The following is a 12009-nucleotide window of genomic DNA, read 5'->3' on the forward strand; positions in this document are numbered from 1 at the left end:
AGAACATTCAATATAATCGCAATGATAAAGAAATTAAAAACAAAACTTCGCCTAAATGAAGAATGAAGAAACAAAATGTACGCACGATATCTTTGATCGTGTGCACATTTACATATTTACTAGTTGGCGCTGCAGTATTTGACTCACTTGAATCGGAAACGGAAAAGCGGCGCTGGGAAGCACTGCAAGGTGAGTAACCGTGAATGGAACTAAATACATATGTAAATATGTTTGTATGTACATTTACATATTTACATGCATACATATACACATATATCTGTAGGAAGCCCAGCACAAGTGGCCCACTTTCATGAGCGCATTAAATAAAGTATTTATAAGGAAAAGTTTACACTTGTGTAGGCACTTGTATATGTACCTGCGCTTGTGCTAAGGGGCTCTCATGCATGNCGCTGTAGTGTGTGCATCAGTGACTTTGCCCTCAAAGCCTGGACGACGCGTTGCATGTAGTGCATTTTCGGTTTTCAATTGTAAAACAAGAACATTCAATATAATCGCAATGATAAAGAAATTAAAAACAAAACTTCGCCTAAATGAAGAATGAAGAAACAAAATGTACGCACGATATCTTTGATCGTGTGCACATTTACATATTTACTAGTTGGCGCTGCAGTATTTGACTCACTTGAATCGGAAACGGAAAAGCGGCGCTGGGAAGCACTGCAAGGTGAGTAACCGTGAATGGAACTACATACATATGTAAATATGTTTGTATGTACATTTACATATTTACATGCATACATATACACATATATCTGTAGGAAGCCCAGCACAAGTGGCCCACTTTCATGAGCGCATTAAATAAAGTATTTATAAGGAAAAGTTTACACTTGTGTAGGCACTTGTATATGTACCTGCGCTTGTGCTAAGGGGCTCTCATGCATGATAGGTTTACGTACACAACGGCAAACACTTGAATTTAAACACATGCACCTCATACATATATGTACATATACATATATGCTGGCCACTGACATACTTATCTACATATGTAGATGAGTATTGCTTGTAAGTCAGCTTTCTATTTAAACAATTGGCCTTTGACGTCATTTGCCAATAAATATTGATGGCAATTAGTGAAGTGCATAACTTTTTTTTGAGGACATATTTCTGACAATTTTTTAAGAAGGGGTAAGCTCAGCAATTTCGTTACTATGGCAGCACGGCAAAGTCTTCGGGAAATGCTGTTTCGTAGAAGTTATTTTTCCTTATGTACGTAGGTATGTAGTTCTTAAGCATGAAAGAAGGGAACTTAATAGAGAAAATACCAGAAATCTTCTCCGTTTGTGGCGTGCGCCTTGATGTTGTCACACAAAGAGGAGGGACCTACAGTTTCACGCCGACTACGAACGGCGATTGTATTTTTATGAGAAGCTGTTTTTAATGGCAGAAATACACTCGGTGGTTTGCCATTGCCTGCCTGGGGGCCACCGCCGTTGAGAAAATAATTTTTTCCAATTTTTTCTTGCGGCATTGCTTTAACTAGGGCTTTAACCATGGAAGGGTAGGGGGAGTTATCCTGATTCCAAATATGTTGTTTTTAATTGCGGGAGCCTTGTTGTTAAATTGAATTTCAAAAACTTAAAATTGAATTTCAAAACTAAAATCTTCTTCAAATCTCTTTCGGGACATTGTGATACACATGTATGTATTTAAAGAAACTGATGAACTAATTCGAATTTGATTATTCGAACAAATGTCAACCCTCCCAAGTAAAGGTCGGGAATAAATCCCTTTCAAACCCACTACGATTTATAATCATCTTTTAATATTTCATGCAACTTACTGAATAATTTGAATGCAACTTTTTAAACACGTGGCAACTTTCGTTTGACTACGGTATTTTTATATTTCATATACTTTTTGAATTAGTTAATTGAGTTAGGCCTTTAAAACAGGTGGCAGCCCCCTTAAAACGTATTTTCAAGCTTAATCATTGTTAACTCCCCTACAAGAAAAGGACTTTTTTTCTGACCTCTTCACTAACACACTAAAATATACACCAATCCACAGAAAAACATTTGCAAAAATTACCTTAGGATATACAATAAGTAGAAAAGAGACCTTTTAGCACTGCTGGTAAAATCGCCATGTAAGAAAGGGACGCATAGTCACATGTACACAAAAGAACCGGTCAGGTTTTTCATATTACCCCCGAATTTCTGATGAGGAAATTGCAGCATTATTGCATCAGCACTGACCGTCAGGTGACCGGTCATTTGCCAGTAAGATTTCTGGTAGGGTCTCCCTCGCCAGACACTACGATAGATATTTTAATTAACTGATTAATTATGTGGAATTTTAATTTTCAAACATTAGGCAACCCCGTTAAATACAGTTCAGAAAAAAAAATTTTTCAAACCCCCTTCGTTTGATACTCATATTTTAATAATTCATTTAACTTATAAAATAATTTGAATTCAACTTTTTAAACAGGTGGCAACCTTCCNTAATTTTCAAACATTAGGCAACCCCGTTAAATACAGTTCAGAAAAAAAAAAAATTTTCAAACCCCCTTCGTTTGATACTCATATTTTAATAATTCATTTAACTTATAAAATAATTTGAATTCAACTTTTTAAACAGGTGGCAACCCTCTTCCAACACCACCCAAATATACTTAGTGTTCAAACTAAAGACTTCTTAACACTCTTTTTTTACATCCATATTTTGACATTTTATATAACTTGTGGTTTTAGATAAGTTAACTAAATTCGAATTTGCGAGCAGGTGGCAACCCTCTTCAAAATATTTTCGAACTGCTGCCTTCTGAACCCCCTTTAGTTTGGCACCCATTTGTTAAAACATACTTCTCCTAACGAATTCCCTTAACTCAAATTTAATTTAATTTGTTAAACAGGTGACAACCCTCCTAAAGTTAAGTTAAGAAGTTTTTAAAAACCATTTTGAATGATGCCCATTTTGTAATAATTTATTTATTATTATGCGTTCAAAGGGGGTCATTGATATTCTTACCGTGTTCTTTATAATTCGTCTAACTTCTTCTTGATACACCAGTAACCTTTTGACGTGCCTAGGATAAATATCAGTTTAAACAATTGCTATTTCTTTAAACCCATTCTTCATTAAGTCATCTAAAAAGTAAATTCGTAGGGGTATCGAAATACCTTGATTCTAGCGACATTCATGTTTTGGGTCTATTTTTTGCAGAAGCAGTTCTTATCACAAAATTAATTAATAAATACCCGTNGACATTCATGTTTTGGGTCTATTTTTTGCAGAAGCAGTTCTTATCACAAAGTTAATTAATAAATACCCGTTAATTAATAAATACCCTCAAATTCTCAACATATTCTTAAAAAAAAACATTTTCGCATGACATCTGGCATTAAACATTTTTTGCTCGGTTATTTTTTTGCCCAATTTTAAGTTTTTGTATAGCTTTTGAAAGAAGAATATTTATACTTTTTAAAGAAATCATAGGTTTTGTGTGCACATTGTAAATATTGCACACGATCGTCAAAAGTGACACCATTCAAAATTTGGAATTATGCGCTAAAAATGCACCGAGAACTTTTATTTACATTAACATTAATATTCCGAGTTCAACATTGGCGTTAAAGCATAAAATAAATTACATACTTAACAGCCATTGCAAAGCAAGCGGGGCAAGCAGGGATTTATTGGACGTGGACTTAGAGTTTTAAACGACAGAGATATAGGTTGATCCTGAAAGTGTTCTATGTGCGTTAAAAGATTAGGAATTTAAAGCTGTCTGCATATATTTGAATAATTTGATAGACGGAGAAGTGTCTGCATCTGATCACAAGTTACAGATGTCGATACAAATTTTCATTTCTGTCTATTATAGTTCAATATTCGGCCGCTGTGGTGTAGTGGTAAGCAGTGCGCGCTTCCACTCTGCAACCGCAACGCCTGGGTTCAAGCCCTGGTCAAAGCAACATCGCAAAAAATATAGAAAAAGGTTTTTTCTTAACAGCGGTCGTCCCTCGGCAGGCAATGGCAAACCTCCGAGTGTATTTCTGCCATGAAAAACAGCTTCTCATAAAAATACAATCGCCGTTCGGAGTCGGCGTAAAACTGTAGGTCCCTCCGCTTTGTGTGACAACATCAAGGCGCACGCCACAAATCGGAGGAGAAGCTCGGCCAAACACTAACATACGTGTAAGCGCCAAGCTACCCTGCAAGACAGCTGAGTATCATATGAGTACTCATATTATCATTACTCCTAATCACAAAAGTGCTTATCAAAGTCCTCATTTTCGTTCAGGCCATGGGAAAAATTTGAGTACTTTCCCCTCAATGTTGTCATCAGAAAGTCCTCAGTACTAATAGTCAAACTACTCATTTATGCCGTACTACAAAAACAAAAGTGTAAATGTGTGAGAATTTTTGCCTAAAGTGCTCAGCAATGTCTTGTAGGGTATTATTATTATTATTATACAAACATATACATATGTATGTATGTATGTATGTATGTAATATATATTATAATTATAGTCTAAAAACGAAAATTATTAATTTCCATTTCCATTGCTTGTTTGCAGCTGTCGAAGATATGATAATACGAAAATACAATATTACACAAGAGGATTTCAAAGTGATGGAGACAGTTGTGCTTAAATCGGAACCACATAAGGCTGGTCAACAATGGAAGTTTACTGGTGCGTTCTACTATGCAACAACAGTGTTGACTACAATTGGTTATGGCCACTCACGCCAAGCACAATCGGTGGCAAACTTTTCACAATGTGCTATGCGATTGTGGGGATACCGTTGGGCCTTGTTATGTTCCAGAGTATTGGAGAAAGAGTGAATAGACTGAGCAGGTTATTTGATTATTCGTTATCTCCACGCATACCCTGCAAAAATCGTTGGACCATGTAGTCTATTTGTGGTAAATTGGAGTACTTACAAAAGTGTTCCTCTGTCAAGCTGTAGCGCACCAACTCGTGTCTCTGCGCCAGCTTATTGTTTGTTATCCGATCACTGCTCGTGTTTTAACGAAATGTGATTGAAGTTGAGCATTTGAAAGCACATTTGCATGTCTGGCTGTAGCTGAACGTGTAGAGATGCGCGCTGTTAGTTCTTAGCTCCCAGCATGTGCGGGTTCGAATGCCGTCAGTGGTAACATGTAGTTTTTAATTTTTATCTTGGTTTTTATTGATTTCGAAAAAGCATTTGAGAAGTGAAGAACAAAAGCATGTACAAACGAAAAAATATAACAACAATGCCATTGTTAATATGTTGGAGTAGTTTTGTGCTACTCTGATGTAATGCAGGGATGGAGTATATGGTCCTGCCCTAGGACATCGCAATGTTAATTGGACCATATTTTTTATATGAATTGTGGTTAATTTTGGAGTACTCCTTGGTCCTAAGGGAGTACTCTTTGCATGCATGGAGTAGTCGCGATTTTTGCAGGGTACTGCTTACTGCATCGTACTTCCGTACTTACATAATAATGACTAAATATAAATGTACAGAATTATGTGAACACACACACTCCGCTTCATTTGAATAGGCGTATTGTTCCTTAAGGATTCGAGGTTACATACATATGTATGTATGTACGGATGTCTTTACTCGTAGGTGTCGGTGAAACTTTGTTTTAGTGTCATGTTGCAGAATAGTCTTTTAGGAAGAAAAGGGCCAAAAAAGAAAATTTCCCTGCTATGTTTTGGTAGTTTTTATCTAAGCGACTTAATAGCGCACTTTCAATTGCCTAAAAAGAGAAAGCGAGAAATTACGCTCCCAGCGGCTAAAGAAGTGCCAAAAATGCGAGTTATCATTGAATTAAAAAAATACCAAATTTTCACGAAAAAATTCTTTAATTACAGAGTTGGGCAATTTTAAATAAGCTGCGGCGCTGTCTATTCGTTAAAAGCATTATCATCTATAATTTTACCAAAAATAAAAGTTTTTTATCTTATTTGGTTTTCTAGAAGGCAACATAGTTTTTCCATACACTCACAGTGTTTCTGGGTAATTTTCAGTCAAATTATTATTTAGTATTTAAGGGAAACTTCGAACCGGTAAGCATTCAGCCCTTGCCGATAGACTTTCTGCATGTGATAAATAAAATATTAACCGGATTCATATTGATATATCCTTTTTTTTAAATTGACTAATTTCTGTAATTGGGTCAAAATTACCCAAAAAACAGAATAGGAAGGGGTAAATTCCAAAAACTATGTACATTTTGATCCAAATTATTATTTGGTATTTGATGGCAACTTTGAACCGATAAGCATATAGCACTTGCCGATAAAGGATTTGCATATGATAAATAAAATATTAACTGAATTCAACCGTTTTTTCTCTTTAAATTGACTAATTTCTATTATTGTGTCAAAATGGCCCAAAACGTTATAGGAGGGGGCATAGAGTATATGTAAATATGTAGTCTGGTATACACAAACTTAGTTTTTAAAGAAAGGCACTGCACCTATTCTAGTGAAGCGGGGCGTACACATTGCATATTGGTATGTAAGTATGCACGAGTAGCATAACAATTTTCTTAATAAGTATTAGAGCAGCATACGAATGTGCATAAAGTATTTAATTATTAAAATATTTATTTACTTGCTTTTCTCATTTTTTGAACCGGTTTGCGTCCATACCGCAGCTATGTTATACAAGCAGTGAGGAAGTCACTACGTTGTAAACGAACTGCAGCTTCCGAAGTAGATTTAATATGCGTCGTAACAACGCTGAGCTCTCTAACGATAGCTGGCGGCGCAGCGGCCTTTTCCCGCTACGAAGGTTGGAGCTATTTCGATTCAGTATATTACTGCTTTATTACTTTAACTACAATAGGTGAGTTCAATGTATGTAGACTATAACGTCGGCTGAGTGGAAGAACATTCTATCTCGGCTGCTGTTTCGAAAACGCCCTGTCTTAGCAAATAGTTTAAGAACGTCCCATTTCAGAATTTCGTTGAAGAACGCTCTACCTCAGAACTTGGTTTTTTTTTTTAATCATTTGCTGCGAATGGGCGTTCTTCAACCATTCAAAGGGCACCTTTCAACCATTTGCTGTCATAGGCAGTTTTCGAACCGGCAGCCGAGATAGGCCGCTCTTTCACTCTATGTATGTACATACATATATGGTCCATATGCAGGCATACATATATAGCACATATAAATGTATGTATGTACATATGTATATATTGTATAACCCTGGCCGTTATAGAAACTGACGATTTACTTTTGTATTCGCTATTCGCTAGGTTTTGGAGACATGGTTGCTTTACAAAAGGACAATGCTCTCAATAACAAACCGCAATATGTAATGTTCGCACTGATATTCATACTCTTCGGTTTGGCAATTGTTGCAGCCTCGCTGAATTTGCTGGTGTTGCGGTTCGTCACAATGAATACGGAGGATGAGCGCAGGGACGAAGCTCAGGCCATGCAGGTACAGTATTGGAAATTTATACAAACAAATCTTTAGTATTAAGAAAGTAAGCATTGGATTCATTTGATTTTCTATCAAATTAAAGTTAAATTATATTTCTCAACTAATTCTCTCGATTAATGGTTTTGAGTGTTAATTTTCACATTCATACATATGAGGGCCGTTCCGGATATTGTGGAAATGGTCTTGCATTTGCATTTGCACAGAAATATGCAAATGCAAGATCATAAGTATACAAAAGATCCTGAACTGTCATGTAGATTAATTTTTTTATTAAAAATCTCCGACCTCACTTCAAGTATTTTTATTTAACTTTGATATTGATCGTTATCGACTCCCTTTATGCGCTAAGTTCCTTTCCTTTATGCTAGAGCTGTAAAACTATCGATACTATCGATAAAAAGTTTAAAATGCATTGTCGAAGATATTTCTATAAACTTTTTAGTTTCATTTAGTTCCTCATTTTCAGTAACTTTGTCCTTTGTCTTCGATTTTTTACATATTTTAAACTGATAATATAAAAACTTAAAATTCCCAATTGTAAAAAAACAAATCGCTTGTAAACGTAAAGAAAACTATGCATTACAAAAAACTTTCATCAGTCCAACTCCGGCTACGCCACAGTATTTTTGCACCCGATTTACATGATTCAAGTAATTTAACTACGATACTAATATATACAAGTACATACTCGATAGTATTCGTCCGATACCAAGTAATTTTGGTATCGATACTTGTGAACCGAAGAAGAAAATAACCCGAAAACCGATTCAATGACAATTTTATTCCCGAAATTTTATTTTTTAATCTAATTATTATTACTATGGGTCTTTATCTAAGCCCGTATATGCCTCACAACCGCATAAACCTCGTAAATAAATAGGTTACGAGGCATTCCAGGCGTTTAGATAAATAGCCTTATTGCGAATATCAAAAATTTTTTGGCAGTTTAGTTGCTAATGAAAAGAAAGTCCTACAAAGAAAGACTATTATCATCTCATCAACATATCTTTAGCTTGAAATGAAAAGTTGCTAAGTTCGCTTTTTGTGAAAACTCATATTTGGATATATAACTAACGTGCTTGTTTTATTTCTTCCCGTTTATATTCAATTAAAAGCAAATTTACTAAGTCCAAAAGGGGAACAGAAAAATCGATAAGCTCACAAAAATTCTAAATCTTTCAATTTGCAATGGAACCTTCTGCCAAATTCTTAAAGGAAATGTTTTAAAAAGTTTTTTCATCCCTTGTATATTTTCTACAAATGGACTTTTCACTCTAAAAATTTTCAACATGATTACTTCTTTCGGAAATATCCCATTGTTTCTCTGCAAAACTGCTATTGAACAATGTTATAGTACAGATGACTTTTATTAATTAATTAATTTGTATGAAATAAATTATAAAATAATTGTTTTTGATCTCAATCGCTTTCTTTTCGTAAAAAATAAAAATTTATGTATAACAAATAAAATACATACACAAAACATAAGCAAATTCTGTTAACAAAATTCTGGGAACTTACAAAAGACCTGATTTGACTGAACTTTTTTTATTTTGTTTTTTGGGAGGCCATCCTAGTAAAACATGATTTAAAACTTAAAGTTTTTCTTGAAAACATTAAGTACCATTCGTCTAAAGTCAAAAATTAATGCCACATAAGCGTTCAGAGTGAGCAATTGTTCAGTGCAGCCGGCGAGCCTCTATGAAATCGCCTCATAGGCGAAATAGCGGAAAAATTACAATTTCTGAAATCTAATATGCCTCTTTTGAACTTTCACTATTCGATTAAAAAACTGTATAGGGGTAACACTGGTTCAATGTTCTAATCTTTGTTTAATAAAAACAATGACTTAAGCTGGTTACAGCTTTTTAATGGTATTCTAAACAATTTGAAATATATTGCATTCGTAACATCCCTGATTTCTAGCTCAAAAAAAAAAATATATATCCATACAGATACATAAACATACGAGAAGGTACATACACATATATATACAGTGGTTCCTACAAATAATCGGACACGCTTTATGCCCGCTGAAACTTTTTTTTGAAATCTAACGAACGATGTAGATGGAATTTTTGAAAAAATAAGGACACAGATAGAGTTTTTGGCAAACTTTTTTATGACGTCAATAATAAATAAACCAAAAGAAAATCAAATTTAAACTCTAAAAGGCTTGTGCGACAGTGAAATCCGTCCTTCTTCGGTTGCCTTAAAACTTTGGCACATTGTTATTAATTGAGCTGCGAAAACTGCTATTTTTTGCATTGAAACGCCTTTTTGAGTTTAAATCTGATTTTTTTTTGGACTTTTAAATTTTGGTGAAAATTGTTTGAATTTTTGTGAACTTAAATATATAAAGTGTGAAAATCAATACTTTTCGATCGGATAACTCTTTTTCTCTTCAGGAAACTTCCAATAATAATACCCTATTGTTTATTTTATCATTTTTAATACTAACAACTTTAGGGGTCTTATAAATGCTAGTTAATATTAAAATTCTATACTTCTTCTACTTAAATGTGTTTTTTTCCTGATATACGCGAAAAAATTCATTTGCTTTGAGGCAGTTCAAAATATAATTTTTTTTAACAAAAACATTTAGAAAAATCTCCGTAGGAGAGCTCAACTTCTTTGAAAATAAACTTGCCCGATTATTCGCTGGAGCCACTGTTTGAATTTAAAAATTTAGACATTTACAAAAATATCTTCAAAATAATCTGTACTAATCAAAAGCATCTTTAAACTAAAATTTGGCACTTGTTTGCATGCCGTTGCTTGTAGCTTAAAAATTGCACATTGTGTCTGTAATTAAAGTATGTATGTATGTGACAGTTTTGCTAACCGTTCGACTTTTTTACAAACATATTTAAGTATTAATGAAAATAATAACGTAAAGTAAGAGGAGTAAAAAAAACGTATTTTCTTTTGGTTTTCTTTACAAATTTGCACAACGAACAATAAAATATGTAGTTTATGACCAAGTCCAATTATAATTGGACCAAAGAGGTGATTGCCGTATTTCAAAAAGCATTTGTTTTAAAGTATCAAAAACATATAAAGACAGCTATTGCTAACACTTTACCAAAAAAAAAAAAAAAAAATGCTATAAATTAATTTTTTAAAATTAAGATTGCAAAACCCATTATGAAATCAAACAAAAATTTAACTAAATACATACTTACACATTATGTAGTGTTCTTTAATGAAGTACTTAACCTTTCTCGTATTCCCACTTTGTATTATTCTATTATTCATATTGTTTTAAATCGGAAACTTTTCTAAATACTTTTTCAGATATTTATCTATAATGTGGTATTCAAAAATAAATGAGACGTAAAATTCTATAACACAAATTTTCATTCTGAAAAAAACCCTTTAATTTTTAGAGAGTAAGTAAAAAAAAACTGCCATTTTGTTTTTAATGAGTATTAAGAAGTGTTGTTAAATTTAAATTCTTTGGAATAGATATTAACGTCTGAAATATAGCGAGTTTAAGTGAAAATTTTGCTACACAGTACGTATGAAATTTTAATTCGTGCAAGCGAACGGAGAAGACGCAGTAAGAGCGTTTTGGCTTTTTTCAAAGTTTCAGTAATTACTACACCTGCATTACTGAAAATTGGTTAACATACTAGCATTTAGTTTCTTGCGTTTTTAATGGGTTGTGACACCGCTCACTTATTATAAAATGTNAAAAAAACTGCCATTTTGTTTTTAATGAGTATTAAGAAGTGTTGTTAAATTTAAATTCTTTGGAATAGATATTAACGTCTGAAATATAGCGAGTTTAAGTGAAAATTTTGCTACACAGTACGTATGAAATTTTAATTCGTGCAAGCGAACGGAGAAGACGCAGTAAGGGGCGTTTTGGCTTTTTTCAAAGTTTCAGTAATTACTACACCTGCATTACTGAAAATTGGTTAACATACTAGCATCTAGTTTCTTGCGTTTTTAATGGGGGGCGTGACACCGCTCACTTATTATAAAATGTTTTATTGCACTGGACTGGCTAATAGGCAAAATACACCACCCAGTATGTGTGCCCATCGCGAGTACTTTCTATCGCATCGAATTTTGACATGGAACGTCCCATATGTTTTCTAGNCAACTTCTTTGAAAATAAACTTGCCCGATTATTCGCTGGAGCCACTGTTTGAATTTAAAAATTTAGACATTTACAAAAATATCTTCAAAATAATCTGTACTAATCAAAAGCATCTTTAAACTAAAATTTGGCACTTGTTTGCATGCCGTTGCTTGTAGCTTAAAAATTGCACATTGTGTCTGTAATTAAAGTATGTATGTATGTGACAGTTTTGCTAACCGTTCGACTTTTTTACAAACATATTTAAGTATTAATGAAAATAATAACGTAAAGTAAGAGGAGTAAAAAAAACGTATTTTCTTTTGGTTTTCTTTACAAATTTGCACAACGAACAATAAAATATGTAGTTTATGACCAAGTCCAATTATAATTGGACCAAAGAGGTGATTGCCGTATTTCAAAAAGCATTTGTTTTAAAGTATCAAAAACATATAAAGACAGCTATTGCTAACACTTTACCAAAAAAAAAAAAAAAAAA

The 12009-nt window shown here is 33.7% G+C and overlaps 1 protein-coding gene across 1 annotated transcript in view; it reads left to right on the plus strand.

Moving 5' to 3' along the window:
* Nucleotides 1–414: 414 nt before the first annotated feature.
* Task6 (TWIK-related acid-sensitive K[+] channel 6) overlaps nucleotides 415–12009 on the plus strand; it is a 15615-nt gene continuing 4020 nt past the window's right edge. The window contains 5 exon segments of the mRNA XM_017621907.1: nucleotides 415–685; nucleotides 4548–4712; nucleotides 4715–4829; nucleotides 6629–6819; nucleotides 7233–7420. Coding sequence (XP_017477396.1) covers nucleotides 559–685; nucleotides 4548–4712; nucleotides 4715–4829; nucleotides 6629–6819; nucleotides 7233–7420 — 786 coding nt within the window. The 5' untranslated portion in view covers nucleotides 415–558.

This window comes from Rhagoletis zephyria, unplaced genomic scaffold (genome assembly GCF_001687245.7).
Source record: "Rhagoletis zephyria isolate East Lansing unplaced genomic scaffold, Rhagoletis_zephyria_1.1 Rzeph_scaffold_02629, whole genome shotgun sequence".
NCBI classification, from domain to species: Eukaryota; Metazoa; Arthropoda; class Insecta; order Diptera; family Tephritidae; genus Rhagoletis; species Rhagoletis zephyria.